This window comes from Vigna unguiculata, chromosome 11 (assembly GCF_037176805.1).
Source record: "Vigna unguiculata cultivar grain cowpea cultivar isolate G323 ecotype 2 chromosome 11, ASM3717680v1, whole genome shotgun sequence".
Classification (NCBI taxonomy): domain Eukaryota; kingdom Viridiplantae; phylum Streptophyta; class Magnoliopsida; order Fabales; family Fabaceae; genus Vigna; species Vigna unguiculata.
The window spans coordinates 7,722,851-7,743,450 of record NC_140802.1 but is presented as its reverse complement, the minus strand read 5'-3'; the positions used below and the strand labels follow the sequence as shown (position 1 = coordinate 7,743,450).

The 20,600-nt window shown below is 32.2% G+C and overlaps 2 protein-coding genes across 2 annotated transcripts; one reads left to right on the top strand and one right to left on the bottom strand.

Moving 5' to 3' along the window:
- Positions 1-3,037: 3,037 nt before the first annotated feature.
- On the top strand, positions 3,038-3,760 carry LOC146880944 (uncharacterized). Its single transcript, XM_085669184.1, has one exon. It carries the CDS (start codon positions 3,038-3,040, stop codon positions 3,758-3,760), a length of 723 nt encoding a protein of 240 aa, XP_085525310.1.
- A 9,593-nt stretch (positions 3,761-13,353) lies between these two features.
- LOC146880943 (uncharacterized) lies at positions 13,354-14,211 on the bottom strand. Its single transcript, XM_085669183.1, has one exon. The coding sequence runs from the start codon at positions 14,209-14,211 to the stop codon at positions 13,354-13,356; it is 858 nt and encodes a 285-aa protein (XP_085525309.1).
- Between the last annotated feature and the right edge of the window lie 6,389 nt (positions 14,212-20,600).

The following is a 20,600-nucleotide window of genomic DNA, read 5'->3' as shown; positions in this document are numbered from 1 at the left end:
CCCTTGGATACATGATCTCTGATAAAGTGGTGGCGGATCTCAATATGTTTGGTCTTAGAGTGCAGTACTGGATTTTTTGTAAGGTTAATTGCACTGGTGTTGTCACATTTTAAAGGAATGTGATCGAGGTGGATGCCATAATCCTCAAGTTGGTTCTTAATCCAGATAGATTGGGCACAGCAGCTGCCAACAACTATATACTCTGCTTCAGTAGTGGACAGAGCAACACAGGCCTGTTTTTTTTGAGTGCCAAGAGATTAGAGAACCACCTAAGAGATGGCAGGTTCTGTAACATCCCTATTTTTTTAATAAACTGTATTATTTATTTTAAATAAAACAATTAGAAAATCTTCTATTTTTACTAATGTTTCATATTTTATTATGATGTAGTTTAAACATTAAAAATATATTTTATCATGATATACTTTTTACTTATTAAAAATAATTATAAGAACAAAACAAAACAAATAAAATATGTATATATATATATATATATATTAGGTAAAAATATTTTAATTAAATAGGTGTGTGTAAAAAAAAAGAAAAATAAAGAATCTTCTAAAAGAAAAAAAAATTAGAAAAGGAAAAAGAAAAAAAAAGAAAAAAAAACAAAGAAAAGAAAAGAAATAAAAGAAAAAAAAAGATTTAAAGGAGATTTAAAGGAGTTTTGTCTAAATACATGGAAGATAAGAATAATTAGAAGTGATAACCTTACATTTAATGCATTCATTCATTACTTTGCAAGTTGGCACATGCATGGCTTATAAATGGATGATGAAAGAAAGATGACCTAAGATTACATCATCCACATGTATTACATGGATTACTTGGAAAGTTTTGGATTACCTTTCATTAATGAAAGGAATCTTATCCTAACCTATAAATACATGAAAGAAATGATGGAAGGGTGATTAGGTAAGAGAAATAAGGAAAGCATAAAGTTTATCTCTTCATTAATGAAGAGAATCTTTGCATTAATGAAGTTGCACATGGTTTTCTTATAAAAGGATGGCATGAAAGAGAAAAATGTAGAAAGAATTAAAGGAAATGTGAGTTAAGTGAGAAGCAAAGAAGGGAAGAGAGAGAAAGAGAGAAAGAAATAGAGAGAAAAAGTTGAAGCAAAAGATTTGAAAGAGATCTTGGTCTTCTAGAAGTATTCCTAGTGTGTCCCTCCAACTAATCAGGTAAGGGGGGAGTGAGATTAAGCTCTTTTTATATTAATCTTGATAAACTCATGAGTTTTATATTAATCTTTTATTTATTTTGACTCATATATTATTCTATTAACTTATTTTCATTTATTATCCTCTTATATTTATTTTATTTTATCTTAAATTATACACTGCTCCTGTTTATTTATTTATTTTATTTATCTCCAGTTACGTACTGGTCCTATTTATTTATTTTATTTTATTTATCTCCAGTTACGCACTGATCCTATTTATTTATTTTATTTTATTTATCTCCAGTTACGCACTGGTCCTATTTATTTATTTTATTTTATTTATCTCCAGTTACGCACTGGTCCTATTTATTTATTTTATTGTATTTATCTTCAGTTATGCACGGGTCCTGTTTATTTATTTCAATTAATATATCTCCAGTTACGCACTAGTCCCGTTTAATTTATATTTTGTTATTTTATTTATTTATAACGTTATAACCTTATCTAATTTAAAGTTCTTGCTTTGATTCTTACTTTATCATTATTTTATAATAAAAAAAACGTGAAGTGAAAGTAAATATTATTTTTTTTAGTGAGCTTTGATAAAAGAAAAATTGCATGTACATTTTATCGTTGTTTTATATTCTTTGTGTATAGTTTATACAATGACATGATTTGATAGTCATCACATTTTATGACCTTTGAAAATATCCAAGAGTATGTCAGTTAAGTAAGAGTTAAGTCTGGTTTCAATAAGTTGAGATTAAACAAGTGTCAAAGTATTTATATTTGGGAAGTCACAGTTTGGTACACTGCGGGATGAAAGGCAGGGACCATGGTGGGGTCTAAGGAAGTTTTACCAAGTAGGTGAATATCTGGATAGTTCAGAATAGCGCACTGGACTAGGATATTCATAGGCCAAACTTGGGACTATCCGATACCTGCTCGGCATCGCCAAGGTTAGGTAGTGAGTATATATCTCTTTTGTGAGCCGATAAATGGCTAATATTCTCGAGAAAGAAATAATTATGATTGTACCAATATTTTATGAGAAATACTCAACTACCTAATCACTTCCTAAAGTAACTTTTGATGTTCAAATTGGATCATCAGAAGTGGAATATGGATCCATATGTCTGGTAAAACAAGATCAAGTTTTGTGGTTGTAGGTCCAAATTTAGGCCCCCGGTGTTTGTATTGTTTGTTGAGTTTATTAAGATTGATATTTAAGGCTTATAAAGACCTCACTCCTTTCATATTTTTCTTTCATATGTACTTGTTGCATGAGCAGAAGAGGAACCTACTCAGTGAGAGTTGTTCGGGATATTATTAATGGATCTTCTGAAGATTGACTCATGGATAATTTCTATTAATATCTTTAGGAGATATTAAAAATATAGATAAATATTCTATTTTGATGTAAGACTCTTAATATTATACAAATATATATTTTTGTAATATTTCATGAACAATTACATAGATGTAAACTACATATATGAATATGAAGTTATGTTATTATTAATGTTCTCTCAAGGATAATCTTATGAAAAAAAAAATAATTCCATATCTTTTTATCAAATAATAATTATTTGGTATAATAGTCGGGGTGTCACATTTAGTGGTATCAGAGCAGTTCCTTCTGTCAAGACCTTGGGTATGGTGTCTTCCATGTTTGTAGTCTCTACTAGTAAGTAGAGGTGCAAGTTGTTTGTTCTTACATTTTTCTTGTAAAAGAGAAATGCAAGATAAGTAGACTAATAAAAGTAAGTAATAACAACAATTAATACTTGTAGTAAGGATAAGTTTTAACAATAGTTCAAAAAAAATAATTCTAAAGAAAACTAAGGAAATTGTTCATTCTTTCAGGAAAAGATGGATAACGGACCAAACATTACCAATGAATTATTGGAAAGAATGACAATTGTCCTGGAAAATATGAGCCAAAAACAAAATGTTGAACCCATGGAAAATCAAGGATTAGAAACCTTTCGTAAGAATAATCCACAAAAATTTAAAGGAGAATTTAATTCTGAAGGTGCTCAATCATGGATAGCAGAAATTGAGAAAATTTTCATCGCAATGACGTGTGCAGATGCAAATAGAGTCACATTTGCTACATTTATGCTTGTTGAAGAAGCTGAAAACTGGTGGAGATTTACAAAACAACAATTGGAGGATGAAGGGAGACAAATTACTTGGGAAGTCTTCAAACAAAAGTTTCTGGAAAAATATTTTCCAGAGGATCTACGAAGGAGGGAAGAAGTTGAATTCCTTAATCTTCGACAAGGAATCATGTCTGTAGGAGAATATGCAGCAAAGTTTGACGAGTTGTCAAAGTTTTGTCCTTACTTTCATGATAGAGTTGATGAACGTTCCCGTTGTTCCAAGTTTGAAAGTGGATTAAGACTTGATATTAAACAAGCAGTTGGTTATTTAGAGATTTCTTCTTTTCCCACTCTTGTAAATCGTTGTAGGATTTATGAGGATGATACTAAGGCAAGGCAAACTCAGTGGAGGCAAGGAGGGCCTTTGAGGCACAAAAGAAATGATTTTAATAATAAGAAACCCTACCAACGTCCATCTCATGCTTCATGAAATTCTTCAGGACAAAGACATTCCTCTCCTGCCAATAATTCAGGCATAACCAACCCTATCAAATGTTTCCACTGTGGAGGACCTCATCTGTCAAGAAACTACACCACAAGGACTGTAACTTGCTTCAATTGTGGGAAATTGGGTCATTATCATAATGAATGCAAAGAGTTAATTAAGGAGCAAGGAAGTGGGGGAAGCAGCAACAGAGGAAATAATCAACTTGGAAGACCAAAGACAACCGGAAGAGTCTTCACAATGAATGGTACTGAAGCTGTTCAATCTGAAGATCTAATCCAAGGTAAATGCATCATAAATGGTCACCTCGTTAATGTACTATATGATTCAGGTGCTACTCATTCTTTCATATCACATGAATGTGTCAAACATTTAAAGTTACATGTCTCTTTATTGCCATATGACTTAACTGTATCTACTCCTACCAATGTTCCAGTCACCACTTCACTTACATGCACAAATTGTCATATTTCTATAGGGAATAGAAAATTTTATGTAAATCTTATATGTCTACCCTTGTCTCATTTGGATATTGTTCTTGGAATGGACTGGTTATCTTCCAACCATGTTCTCCTAAACTGTCACGATAAGACTTTAATTTTTGAATCACACATAGGTGAAGTTTTTGACTCAAAAGAATTAAAAGAGAGTACTACCAACCACAATGAAATCCCAAAAGGATCTCAAGTATACATGATCTTAACTTCTTTAAAAGTCAAGGAAATTCCAGACATTAATAAGTTTCCTGTTGTTTGTGAGTATCTTGATGTTTTCCCTGAAGATGTTCCTGGGTTACCTCCACAAAGAGAAATAGAATTCACTATAGACTTGGTACCAGGATCAAGACCTGTGTCTATAGCCCCTTATAGGATGTCACCTCTAGATTTAGCAGAGTTGAAAAAACAAATAGAAGAATTGTTGGATAAACAATTCATCAGACCTAGTGTTTCTCCCTAGGGTGCGCCAGTATTGTTAGTCAAGAAAAAGGATGGCACTATGAGGTTGTGTGTGGATTATCGTCAGCTTAACAAAATCACCATTAAGAACAAATACCCTCTACCAAGGATTGATGATTTGATGGATCAATTGAGAGGAGCTGTGGTATATTCCAAAATTTACTTAAAATCTAGCTATCATCAGATTCGAGTCAAGGCGGAAGATATTCAAAAGACAACATTTAGGACAAGATACGGTCATTATGAGTACTTAGTAATGCCTTTTGGTGTGACCAATGCTCCTGCCATTTTCATGGATTATATGAACCGTATTTTTCATGAATTTTTGGATAAATTTGTGGTTGTTTTCATTGACGACATTTTAATTTATTCCAAAAATCATGAAGAACATGAGAGACATTTGAGGATTGTGTTACAAATTCTAAGAGAGAGACAATTGTATGAAAAATGGTCAAAGTGTGAATTCTGGTTGAGAGAAGTTCAATTTTTGGGTCATGTGATATCACAAAATGGCATTGCAGTTGACCCCTCAAAGGTTCAAGCGGTATTGCTTTGGGAACAACCAAAGAATATCACAGAAATACGTAGTTTTTTAGGATTAGCAGGCTACTATAGAAAATTCATTGAAGGATTTTCTAAATTAGCATTGCCTTTGACTAAGTTAACACGTAAGGGACAACCTTTCGAATGGAATGAAGCATGTGAGTTTAGTTTTCAAGAATTGAAGAAAAAATTAACATCTGCACCTGTTTTAATCCTTCCCGACCCTACAAAAAATTTTGAGGTATATTGTGATGCATGCGGACAAGGATTAGGATGTGTGTTGATGCAAGAAAGAAAAGTTGCAGCTTATGCTTCACGACAACTCAAGCAACATGAGCTTAATTATCCTACACATGATTTGGAATTAGCTGCAGTGGTGTTTGCATTGAAAATATGGAGACATTACTTGTATGGAGCAAGGTTTGAAGTTTTCAGTGACCATAAAAGTTTAAAATACCTTTTTGATCAAAAAGAACTAAACATGAGACAATGTAGATGGATGGAATTTCTTAAGGATTACGACTTTGAACTGCAATACCACCCTGGGAAAGCAAATGTTGTTGCAGATGCTTTGAGTCGAAAGTCTATACATGCATCCATGATGATGGTGAAAGAATTGGATTTGATAGAATCATTCAGAGACTTGAACTTAGCTGTAAAACTTAGACCCAATAGCATATGCTTAGGAATGTTAAAAATATCAAGTGAATTCTTAGAAGAAATAAAGAGAGCTCAAGAAAGAGATCAATTTTTGCAAGAAAAGTTGATAGCAAAAGTTGAAGGAAAGGAATCTGAATTCCACAAGGATTCAAATGGAATCATCAAGTTTAGAGATAGAATTTGCATACCTGCAAAAGAAGAGTTGAGAAAGTTGATAATGGAGGAAGCTCATAAGAGTAGCTTAAGTATTCATCCGAGTACTACAAAGATGTATCAAGACTTGAAGAAAATGTTTTGGTGGTCTGGGATGAAGAAAGAAGTGGTGGAGTTCGTCGCACGTTGTCTAGTGTGTCAGAAAACAAAAGTTGAACATAGAAAGCCTTATGGGGAACTACAATCCTTAGATGTCCCAGAATGGAAATGGGAAAGCATATCCATGGATTTTGTGACAGGTTTACCAAAGACTGTGTCTGGTCATGATGCAATTTGGGTCATTGTGGACAGGTTAACAAAATCTGCTCACTTTCTACCTATTAATATTAGATTTTCTTTAGAAAAGTTAACTCATTTGTACATAAAAGAAATTATCAAACTACATGGAGTACCTTCTAGTATAATTTCTGATAGAGACCCTCGTTTCACCTCTAGATTTTGGGATAGCTTACAAAAAGCCTTGGGAACAAAAGTTAGGCTCAGTTCAGCTTATCACCCTCAAACTGATAGACAATCGGAAAGGACTATCAATCTTTAGAAGACTTGTTGAGAGCCTGTGTTTTAGAACAAACGGAAAGTTGGGATCAATTTCTACCACTTAGAGAGTTCACTTATAATAACAGTTTCCACTCAAGCATAGGAATGGCTCCATATGAGGCTCTATATGGGAGAAGATGTAGAACCCCGTTATGTTGGTTTGAGAATGGAAATTCCTTAATTTTGGGTCCAGAGGTAATTCAACAAGCAACTGAGAAGATTAAAATGATCAGGGAAAAGATGAAAACTTCTCAAGATAGGCAGAAAAGTTACTATGACAAACGAAGGAAACCCATTAAGTTTAAAGAAGGAGATCATGTTTTCTTGAAAGTTACACCTGTAACTGGGGTTGGTAGAGCTCTCAAATCTAGAAAACTTACACCAAAATTCATAGGTCCTTATCAAATCCTTAAAAGAATTGGTTCAGTCGCATACCAAATTGCTTTACCTCCAAACCTTTCAAAACTTCATAATGTTTTTCATGTGTCTCAACTTCGTAAATATATTCATGACCCTTTTCATGTGATAGAACCTTATGTAGTACAAATACGAGAAAACTTTACTTATGATGTGCTTCCTGTAAGGATTGGAGATCGAAGGATTAAACAACTTCGAGGAAAGGACATACCTTTGGTAAAGGTATTGTGGAATCAACAAGATGAAGGTGATGCTGGGAATTAGAAAGTAATATGAGAGAGATGTATCCCCATCTTTTTACAACCACGTGAATTTCGAGGACGAAATTTCTAAAAGGAGGGGAGAAATGTAACATCCCTATTTTTTTAATAAACTGTATTATTTATTTTAAATAAAACAATTAGAAAATCTTCTATTTTTACTAATGTTTCAGATTTTATTATGATGTAGTTTAAACATTAAAAATATATTTTATCATGATATACTTTTTACTTATTAAAAATAATTATAAGAACAAAACAAAACAAATAAAATATGTATATATATATATATATATATTAGGTAAAAAAATATTTTAATTAAATAGGTGTGTGTAAAAAAAAGAAAAATAAAGAATCTTCTAAAAGAAAAAAAAATTAGAAAAGGAAAAAGAAAAAAAAGAAAAAAAACAAAGAAAAGAAAAGAAATAAAAGAAAAAGAAAGAAGATAAGGAGATTTAAAGGAGTTTTGTCTAAATACATGGAAGATAAGAATAATTAGAAGTGATAACCTTACATTTAATGCATTCATTCATTACTTGGCAAGTTGGCACATGCATGGCTTATAAATGGATGAAAGAAATTGAAGATGAAAGAAAGATGACCTAAGATTACATCATCCACATGTATTACATGGATTACTTGGAAAGTTTTGGATTGCCTTTCATTAATGAAAGGAATCTTATCCTAACCTATAAATACATGAAAGAAATGATGGAAGGGTGATTAGGTAAGAGAAATAAGGAAAGCATAAAGCTTATCTCTTCATTAATGAAGAGAATCTTTGCATTAATGAAGTTGCACATGGTTTTCTTATAAAAGGATGGCATGAAAGAGAAAAATGTAGAAAGAATTAAAGGAAAGGTGAGTTAAGTGAGAAGCAAAGAAGGGAAGAGAGAGAAAGAGAGAAAGAAATAGAGAGAAAAAGTTGAAGCCAAAGATTTGAAAGAGATCTTGGTCTTCTAGAAGTATTCCTAGTGTGTCCCTCCAACTAATCAGGTAAGGGGGGAGTGAGGTTAAGCTCTTTTTATATTAATCTTGATAAACTCATGAGTTTTATATTAATCTTTTATTTATTTTGACTCATATATTATTCTATTAACTTATTTTCATTTATTATCCTCTTATATTTATTTTATTTTATGTTAAATTATACACTGCTCCTGTTTATTTATTTATTTTATTTATCTCCAGTTACGTACTGGTCCTATTTATTTATTTTATTTTATTTATCTCCAGTTACGCACTGGTCCTATTTATTTATTTTATTTTATTTATCTCCAGTTACGCACTGGTCCTATTTATTTATTTTATTTTATTTATCTCCAGTTACGCACTGGTCCTATTTATTTATTTTATTTTATTTATCTCCAGTTACGCACTGGTCCTATTTATTTATTTTATTGTATTTATCTCCAGTTATGCACTGGTCCTGTTTATTTATTTCAATTAATATATCTCCAGTTACGCACTGGTCCCGTTTAATTTATATTTTGTTATTTTATTTATTTATAACGTTATAATCCTTATCTAATTTAAAGTTCTTGCTTTGATTCTTACTTTATCATTATTTTATAATAAAAAAAAAAACGTGAAGTGAAAGTAAATATTATTTTTTTTTAGTGAGCTTTGATAGAAGAAAAATTGCATGTACATTTTATCGTTGTTTTATATTCTTTGTGTATAGTTTATACAATGACATGATTTGATAGTCATCACATTTTATGACCTTTGAAAATATCCAAGAGTATGTCAGTTAAGTAAGAGTTAAGTCTGGTTTCAATAAGTTGAGATTAAACCAGTGTCAAAGTGTTTGTATTTGGGAAGTCACAGTTTGGTACACTGCGGGATGAAAGGCAGGGACCATGGTGGGGTCTAAGGAAGTTTTACCAAGTAGGTGAATATCTGGATAGTTCAGAATAGCACACTGGACTAGGATATTCATAGGCCAAACTTGGGACTATCCGATACCTGCTCGGCATCGCCAAGGTTAGGTAGTGAGTATATATCTTTTTTGTGAGCCGATAAATGGCTAATATTCTCGAGAAAGAAATAATTATGATTATACCAATATTTTATGAGAAATACTCAACTACCTAATCACTTCCCAAAGTAACTTTTGATGTTCAAATTGGATCATCAGAAGTGGAATATGGATCCATATGTCTGGTAAAACAAGATCAAGTTTTGTGGTTGTAGGTCCAAATTTAGGCCCCCGGTGTTTGTATTGTTTGTTGAGTTTATTAAGATTGATATTTAAGGCTTATAAAGACCTCACTCCTTTCATATTTTTCTTTCATATGTACTTGTTGCATGAGCAGAAGAGGAACCTACTTAGTGAGAGTTGTTTGGGATATTATTGGTAGATCTTCTGAAGATTGACTCATGGATAATTTCTATTAATATCTTTAGGAGATATTAAAAATATAGATAAATATTCTATTTTGATGTAAGACTCTTAATATTATACAAATATATATTTTTGTAATATTTCATGAACAATTACATAGATGTAAACTACATATATGAATATGAAGTTATGTTATTATTAATGTTCTCTCAAGGATAATCTTATGAAAAAAAAATTAATTCCATATCTTTTTATCAAATAATAATTATTTAGTATAATAGTCGGGGTGTCACAGGTTCCACTGGTGCTCTTTCTGTCAGTTTTGCAACCACAAAATCTGAATCGCTGTACCCTACTAAAAAGATATTTGAGCCATGAAGATACCACAGACCCAAATTTCTAGTGCCCTTAAGGTATTTAAAGATGCGTTTGACAGCAGTTAGGTGAGATTCTTTTGGACAGGATTGGAATCTGGCGCATACACACACACTATGCATAATATTTGGACGGCTAGCTGTGAGGTAAAGAAGTGATCCTATCATTCCACGATATTTAGTCTGCTCCACTACAGGCCCTGTTTCATCAATGTCTAGATAACAGTTTGTAGCCATAGGAGTTGATGATTCCTTGCAAGCTTCCATGTGAAATTTTTTCAGTAGCTCAGTGCAGTATTTAGATTGATGGATGAAGAGTCCATGCTTTCCTTGCTTAATTTGGAGTCCTAAAAAGAAATGCAACTCCCCTATCATGGACATTTCAAACTCATCTTGCATGGTTTTTGAGAATTCTTTGCATAAAAGAGGATTTGTTGAACCAAAAATGATGTCATCCACGTAGATTTGAACAAATAGGAGATCATTTTTAGCTTTCTTAATGAAGAGAGTAGAGTCCACCTGCCCTCTTCGAAACCTGTTTTGAATCAAGAATTCACTTAGCCTTTCATACCATGAGCGAGGGGCTTGCTTAAGTCCATAGAGAGCCTTTTTCAACTTATACACATGATCTGGAAACTCATAGTCTGTGAACCCAGGGGCCTGTGCCACATAGACTTCTTCCTTAATAAATCCATTTAGGAAAGCGCTCTTCACATCCATTTGGAAGAGCTTGAATTTTAGTAAGGATGAGATAGCAAGGAGGATCCGGATGGCCTCAAGGCGTGCTACAAGAGCATGGGTCTCATCATAATCAATCCCTTCTTCTTGACAGTACCTTTTGGCTACCAATCTAGCCTTATTCTTGATAATTACACCATAATCATCCAGCTTGTTGCGAAAGACCCACTTAGTGCCTATGATTTGCTGAGATTGAGTTCTTGGAACAAGATCCCAAACATCATTTCTCTTGAATTGATCCAATTTGTCCTGCATTGCTAGAAACCAGTGTTCATCCTTGAGAGCATCATTCACTGATTTTGGCTCAAGTTGAGAGACAAAGGCTACATTTAGACAAAACTGGCCTAGCTGCCTGCGTGTGGAAACACCTTTAGAGATATCCCCTATGATGTTGTCAAGAGACATATTTTTAGGCACTATCTAGTCAGCAGGTAAATCTGCCTCAGAGGTCGAGGTCTCTGCTGCTCCAGGTGATGAGTCTGCTGCTGCTACAGGCTCAGGTTGTGTCAAATCTGCACCTGTGTCATTTAATTCTGCACTATTTCTTGAACCAGAGGAATTAGCAGCATGATTATCAATATTCTCATCAAATGCAACATGAATGGATTCCTCTATGGTTAATGTTCGTTTGTTATAGACACGATAGGCTTTACTAGTAGAGAAATAATCTAAGAAGATACCTTCATCAGCCTTAGGATCAAACTTGCCAAGATTTAATTTTCCATTGTTTAGTATGAAACACTTGCAACCAAAGGCTTTGAAGTAAGATATGTTAGGTTTTCTACCTTTGTAGATCTCATAGGGAGTAAGTTTCAAAATAGGCCTGATTAACACCCTGTTCAGCACGTGGCAAGCTGTACTTACAGTATCTGCCTAAAAGTATTTTGGTAGAGAGTTGTCATTGAGCATTGTCCTTGCCAACTCTTCCAAAGATCGATTTTTTCTCTTAACCACACCATTTTGTTGTGGCGTTCTAGGGGCTGAGAAATTATGTGAGATACCATGATTTTCACAAAACTTTTCAAAAGATTCATTTTGAAACTCACCCCCATGGTCACTTCGAATGGATTTGATTTTCAAGTCTTTCTCATTTTGAACAATTTTGGAAAATTTCCTAAAAACTGAGAAGGTGTCACTCTTAGATGAGATAAAGAAGGTCCAAGTAAAGCGAGAATAATCATCCACAAGAATAAGAACATAATAATTTCCTCCTAGGCTTCTGGTTCTAGAAGGTCCAAACAAGTCCATATGTAACAGTTCTAATGGATTAGAAGTGGAGATATGTTGTTTTGACTTAAAGGATGTTTTTACTTGTTTACCTTTTTGGCATGCATCACACAACTTGTCTGACTTAAACTTTATATCAGGCAACCTAGTGACTAACTTCTTTGACACAAGCTTATTTAGGTGACCCATATGTATGTGTGCAAGTCTTTTATGCCAAATCCAAGGTTCATCATTTTTAGCAAAAAGGCATGTAATTGAATCAAAAGAAATGTTTTCAAAGTCCACCATGTATATGTTCTGAATCCTTTTTCCTACAAAAACCAGTTCATTTATGGATGCATGACAAATTAAGCAGTGATGAGCTTCAAAGGTTACTTTCAGATTTTTATCACATAGTTGGCTAATGCTAAGTAAATTGTGCTTGAGTCCATCCACCAACAAAACATCCTCAATTTCCACAACTGAGGATGACTTTACCTTACCAAATCCAAGAATCTTACCTCTATTGTTGTCACCATATGTGACATGTCCACTTACTTTGTATGAAATTTTGCTGAATTTCGAGCTGTCACCTGTCATGTGTCTAGAGCAGCCACTGTCCAGATACCACATTGACTCCTTAACTTCAGAATTGTCCTGCAAAACAGATTATTTTGATGAAGAAGGTACCCAAACAAACTTGGGTCCTCTTGTGTTAGACTATGTTGCAGTTCTCTTAGGCACCCATTTGAATTTTCCTCTAGGAACCCCACTGTTTTTAAAGTAGCAGGAAGTAGAGAAATGACCAGGTTCGGAACATAGGTGCATATAATGGAGGATGGTTTGCTAATGTTGAGAAAATTTTTGCACGATAATCAATTAAGGTTGCCACTATAACCAATTCCCTCTTTATTCAGCACACTCCTTTGGGATCCTAAAACAGCATCTAGGTTGGATCTTCCTAGAGTGAATTTTGATAGGGTTTTCATTAAGTACTCTATCTTCTCTAGCTGTCCTGGACAGTACCTACATCTAGACCTGGAGTGTTTTTCAGATTGTTCTAATTTTTCCAAGCAAGTTGTTAGATTCTCATTTTCCTCTTCTAACTACTTTATTCTACCCTCCAGCCAAATGTGAAACTACTTACACTGTTTTTGAATGATTATGCTTTAATGGATGTTTCAACTTTAGCCATCAGACACAAATTATTTTCCTCTTCAGTGCTGTCATCTGATTCACTGGATGTGTTGGAGTCATTTTCCTCCCATGTAATGTAGGCTCTCTTTTTCTTCATGTGCTTCTCTGCCTCATTTTTCTCATCCAGTTTCTACTTCATCTTCAACACTGGACAATCAGCTTTGATGTGTCCTATCTTACCACACTCATAGCAAGTTTGAGTTCCAGATCTGGACTGCCTCTTGTTTCCTGCATAACTGTTGTTAGTCTTGTTCTTATACTTCAGAAATTTTGAGAACTTTTTCAGCATTAAGCTCAAAGCTTCATTGTCAGAGTTTCCATCATTGGAGTCGTCTGCAGAATCTGCCTTCTTCTGTTTTGCTACAGATTTCACTGCACTCTTCAAGGCTATTGTGTGTTTTTTTTCTCCATCCTCTTCTGCCTTGAGTCTCCCAAGTTCCAGTTCATGTTCTCTCAGCTTTCCAAAGAGTGTGGTTATGTTCATGCTAGTGAGGTCTTTGGATTCTGAAATAGCAGTAACTTTAGGTTGCCATGTCCTGTTCAAACTCTTCAAGATCTTGATGTTGAGCTCTTCCTTATCAAAGATCTTGCCAAGAGCTAGGAGGTGATTTACTATATGTGTAAATCTCTTCTGTACATCACATATGATTTCCTCAGTCTTCATTCTGAACATTTCATACTCTTGAATGAGAGTATTTTTCCTTGCTCTTTTAACCTCATATGTGCCCTCATGTGTGACTTCCAAGACATCCCACATCTCTTTGGCTGATTCAAATACAAAAACCCTGTAAAATTCATCCAATGTTAGTACAGAAGATATAATATTCTTGGCTCTAACATCATAATGTGCCCTTTTATTCTCATCAGGGGTCCATTGTGAGAATTCTTTAGGAAAATTCTCTCCATCCACTTTTTTAATTGGTTTAAAAGGTCCATTCACCACTACATCCCATACCCCTTTGTCTACTGATTCAAGAAAGATTTTCATTTGAATTTTCTAGAAGGGATAGTTTTCCCCAGCAAACAAAGGGGGCCTGTTAATGGATGCCCCTTCAGCAAAGGTTTGAGATGTATTAGACATAACAGGATCTTTCTAATCGATTAGCGTGCAATTAACCAGCTCTGGTGCCAATTGTTAAAAACAGATCTGTCTAATTATCTTAACCACAAAGGGATCTGAATTGATTAATAAGCTTTTATCTAGTTTAAGATGAATCTTGAATAAATCTTTAGGTTTTAAAGCTCAATTAATCAATTTCACAGTTCTGGGTTAATGGACTGTTTAAATCAATCAAGAAAGATTAAGGGAGAGAAGAAGGAATCAAGACACACAATTTCTACTGGTTCGATTCAAGGCGAATCTACATCCAGTCTTCTCCTAAGTAACACACTTAGGAGGATTCCACTAAACAGAAAGGATCCAAGAATTACAAGCACACCTATGTAATTCTAACCCCCAAAACCCAAGAACTTGATTCATCAATCAAGAACTCCCCCTAGGAGCAATGCATCCACACAATTGCACCTAGGCCTACACTTCAAACACTGAAGCAACTGTAATCAGAAATACAGAAAACAAAACAAGAAATGAATACACATATACTGTGCAGATTTGACAAGATGCTCCTTGATTCAAGCAAGACCCGTCATGGTAGAGTCAACCATCAATTCTTCTTGGATCTGCACTTGAGTGATCTTCCAGAATATTCAGAAACTTTGTGACTCTCAGATGGCTCTGTTTCAGATGGAAAACTGCGTGATCTCTCCAATTTCTCCATCCACTAAAACAGATTCTAAAAACAGCTTTTATACAAAGATTTTTGTTGTCACTAATTTGATTAGCAATTTACCTAATCGATTATCGTGAGTATATTTTCACTTACTTTGTGTCATACTCACAGTTAATCCATTAGTTAAAAAACTAATCATATGCAGGATTACACAGTAGGCCTGAAATACATTTGATAAAGAGAAGCTATTTGCCTAATGCATATCCTAACTGGACCAAGCTATGTTTTATCCTAGACCAGTAGACATCATCAAAATTGTTCTTCATTCATGGGTGAAATAGCTCCCCCTTCCAACACCTTTGACAATTTAACGATGTCACAAAAAATGTTAGCAAAAAGGATGTCACCACTACCTCTTTGAAAGCTATAGATTTTGATGGATACTCAAGCAAAAATACTACAAGATTAAGGAAAACTCAAGATAAAGATATAAAATATTTAGGGTGTCAAGTCACTATGAATAAAGAGAAAGCATAAGAGGAATTAACAGTCAAATCATCTCTCTTCACAAGTGAAATAATTTTTTCACTCACATAATCAATTAAGGTTAAAACATAATTAAATTATGTTTCTACGGTTTTTTTCAAAAATAAAAATATCTTTTGAATTGAAACTGTTTTTTAAATCAAGTATTCTCTAACTATATCTTCTCTTAAAAATCATCTTTTCTGCAAGGAATAAAAATTAATTTTCAAATTTATTTGATTTTATTTAAATTAATTAAATTATGTTTGTATAGATTTTCAAAAATTAAAATATCTTTTGAATTGAAACTATTTTTTAAATTAAGTATTCTTTGACTATATCTTCTCTTAAAAATAATCTTTTATGTAAAGAATAAAAATTGATTTTTAAATTTATTTGTTTTTATTTTTGAATTAATTGAATTATTTTTGTTTAAGAAAACTCGAGTAAAACTCTTTAAATAATCCAATTTGAGAAAGAAAAAAAACACAACACACTACTATTAAGTGGAAGCACAAAAATATTGATTAAGTTTTTACCTTTGTTATTCAAGTTGGTAGAGAAAATTCACTTGTGAAAAGAGGTGACTGCCGAACATTCTATCTTTGTACTCTTACTTTTTAGGTGACAGTGTTCCAATATTTTAATTGTAATTTTCATCATTTGTTTTGTACAAATGAGGTGTTTCATCCATTGTGTGATTCAAGGAAGGTGTTGTCATTTCTTGAAAGGGTTCAAGAAAGATGTTTATCCGTCTTTAGAATTTTTCTTTTACATATTTTACTAAGTCATTTTGATTCTAAATAATACTCTAAAAATAGTGAATTGGGATTATCATTTTCACAGATGACCGGAAACTAGCGTTCACATAATATAGTCAGTGACATGCCTTTTTTTTTTCAATACTATTGAAGAGAATGAAAACGATCGATATTGATTTTCTTAACTAATTTCAGCAAAAAAACAGTATGTCCCACGAACTTAAAATATATTTAAAAACTTATTAGAATTCCCGCTTTAATAATATTTTTATATATTAAAGTAGAGAATAATAACGTTACGTGATGAATAGGTAATGCTTCTCCCATTCCTTTTTTTACTATTATTTTTGCTTTGAGAGTCAGAGAAGTTCAGCTAAGCAAAATTTCTAAATTCTAAAAGTCTTGAAAGTTAAGCATTTCCTTTTTTATAAATAAAAATGACAAAACAAAGCTTTCTAAAAATAATAATTTAAGTTTTATCTTGATTTTCAAGCCTTCTCTATTTCTTTCTTGCTTCCTCCATACTTTCCTCTCATTGTGTTCAGCTTCGTCAATTTCTTTGCTTTTTCCTTAATACTTTTTCGTCGTCTTTGCTTACTCTTGAGTATTCTTTGTTAAATTAATATAAATGAAATCGTTAAATAATTTCTACTCTATCTCAATCTTAAAACGTAAATCGAAAAGAATAAGATATGACATAATTGTTTAATAAATTTGTCTCTTTCATAAAAAATAAATACTTATACAAATATATCATTTTTTTTAAAATGGATCTCAAATTTAAAATATAAGATATTCACAATCGACTGAAAACTCCTTTGGTTTCAAAAATCAATATTGGGTTAGGTTAACAACGTCTTTAACATGTGAGGTGTTGATTATAGAATTTTATATATATATATATATATATAGTTTGCCTAAAGATATTAAGAATTAATTTGGAAACAATATTCTAAATATTTATAAGAAATATTGTAGGAGCTAAATATGGTATTCCTAATTATATGAAAATATGATTTAGATATAGATGATATATTTTTTAAAGGGTTAAATATAATTTTAGTCCTTGAGATTTGACGTAAAATTGGAATTCGTCTTTGTCCGAAGTTTTATTACATTTTAGTTTCAAAATTTTAAAAGAGAATGAATATTAAAGTGAAAATGTGTCAAACGATGTAAACAACTCAAATACTAGCATGAATCGTGTTTAACGTATAAAAATATTAAGATAATTGGGTTAAAATTACTGTATCTATTCATTTTTAAAGCTTGATAATCAAAATGTATCAAAGTTTCAGATAATGACAAATTTCAATTTAACATCAAAGTTCAAGAACTAAACATATTTAACCTTTTTTTTAAATATGATTGTCAATTATTTCAATATTTTCCTTCATGTTGTAGTACGAAGATTTCCTCAATGTTCTACTTGTGAAAAGAATCTACATTTGTTGCATTCCAAGAGTCTTGGTTAAAAGATTGTTGTTAGCTTCAATCTCATTTCAAACAAAATAGTAATGAGCCTCGATATAAAAACCAAGATTCGTAGTAATATGGAAAGTCACTTGACTAGAAAAAATAGACGCACAATCGTTAAATGATTAAAAGTGAGAGACTTAAGCCAAGTAAGCTCATAATTAAGCCAAATGTAGAATGGCAAACATATTGGGTTTCTAGCCGGAAAAAATGTGAAAAAAGAAAACAATGGGTGAGTGTATTGAAAAGATTGTGCTTGTTATGAAATTTATGGATGTTCATTGAGTTGCTAGCAGGTACCTATGATTGATTGCTATTGATGTTATCATTAGTATTGTAACCATTAAGTTGTATCCCTTGAGTTGCCTTTTGTATCTATAAATAGGAACTTCTCTTTTGGAATGAATAAGGGTGATTTTGTGGTCCAATGCACTCATCATGTGGATCATTTAGATATTTCATGGTTTAATTGATGCATCAACTAAATGGTCACATGTTTGTTTATTATCAACTTGCAATCAAGCATTTGAAAAATATTAGCACAATTAGTTAAGTTAAGAGATCATTTCCCAAATTATTCGTTAAAGAAAATTTGTCTTGATAATGCTGGTGAATTTACATCTTATGTTTTTCATGAGTATTGTATGTCAATGGGAATTAAAGTTGAACATTCAGTAGAACATATGTTCATGCTCAAAATGAACTTGTAGAATTATGAATAAAACGTCTAAAGTTGGTTGCAAGACCATTACTTATAAGAGCTAATCTTCCAATGACTACTTGGAGATATGCAATTTTACATGCTACAGGATTGATTCGCATCAAGCCAACAAATTATCATAATTATTCTATTATGTAGTTGGTTTTTGGTCAATAACATAATTGTCTCATTTAAGAATTTTTTTAATATGATCGAATTTCCCCACCAAAAGGGACTATGATGAGCCTTTAGAGATGATTGAGAATATATGTTGGATAGGAGACATATTTACAGTTTGATTTGTCAACTGTCATTTTTTATGAATAGGTTTTTCCAACATTAGGGGGAGGAAGAAAACAATTGGATAAAGATATTGGTTGAAATGAATTATCATTATCTCTTTTGATCCTCATACAAAAGAATGTGAACTCGAAATTCAAATGATAATTCATTCACAAATTAGTCAATCAATTATCAAATATTTTTACTGACACAAATAGAGTAATTAAATCACATATACCAACTGCTAAATGCTCCAAATATAATTGATATTAATTCATAACACGATTAAAGCATGGTAAGCCTATTGATTCCAAAGATAAAAAATCCTCGAATGAGAAAAGGAGCTAAAAAGACAAGATGATTTAATCAAGGAGGTGTAAATCACAAAAAGATTCATTTGACATAATTAATAATTTGGTTCTAGAAGAACCTTGGTTTCAGAAGAACCACATGTATATGAAATTGTTGAAAATAATGAGATCTCAATAAATTATGTCATGAATAAGATAATATGGAACCAAAGTCAACGTTGACGATGTTTTAGCATATAATATAACGATGAATGTTGAGTGACAATGAGGATCAAGATTGTCGATAAAGAAATGATTGGCCAAATGGAAAGATGAAATATAAGCAAAATTATATTTACTTGTTAAACAAAAGGTTTTTGGACCTGTAGTCCGCACACCTGAAAGTGTAAAACTCATTGAGTAAAAATGGATTTTTCCGCAAAACAATATTATATAGATGATAATTATATGAAAATCCCTGAAGGATTTAATTTATCCAACAATGCAAATTCTAAAGTGGATGATTCAATAAAATTGAACAAGTCCCTTTTATGGATTAAAGCAATCAAGATGTATAATTGTCCTTGTAAGTACTTATTAAAAGAAAGGTACTAATCGTTGTATTTATGTGAAAATATCAAAGAATGAATTTGTCATAATTTGTGTTTATGCATATAACATAAACATCGTTGAAACTCCTAATGAATTCACAAAGGCAATTGATTGCTTAAAGAAAGAATTTGAGATGAAAGATCTTGGAAGTACAAAGATTTGTTTAAGATTACAAATTGAGTATTTAAATACAAGTGTTTTTGTACATCAAGAGGTTTATATAATGAAGGTGCTTAAAAGGTTCTATATGGAAAGTTATATCATTTTTGCACTTCAATTGTGAGGATATTAAAGGTTGATTAATGTCCTTTTAGACCTCACAATGATGAAGAACTTTTTGGTTAAGAAATACCACATTTTTAATGTTATAAGAGCACTAATATATTTTGCTTATTGTACTTGACTTGATATAGTATTTGTTGTAAATTTGTTAAGCGACATATAATTCTTCACCTACAAGAAGACATTGAATTAGTGTAAAACATATATTTCGTTACCTTAAGGGTACTTTAAATATAGGCTTATTTTTATCCAACTAATTCAAAATCAAATGAGTTATGTAGATGCGGGTTATTTATCTGATCCTCACAATGGTTGATCACAAACAAAATATTTCTTCACATGTAATGACACAATGATTTCATGGCGGTCAGTGAAACAAACCATAATAGCAACATCGTCAAATCATGCAACTTTTAGTTTTAACATTACATGAGGAAAAATGGAATCAACAACCATATATGAAAACAATAGTGTATGTATTGCTCAATTGAAAGAATGATATATTAAAGATTTATTTACAAAGTCTTTGTCATGGAGAATCTTTGAGCAATTGGTTCACAAGATTGAACTCGTCATCTTAAAGATGTAAATTTACATGAAAGGGAGAAATAGAATATGTAATGAATAATATTATATCAAAGAATGAAAAATGATGTACTATTTTTCCTTGAATAGGTTTTTATCCCAAAAGGTTTTTCTTAGCAAGGTTTTAATGACAT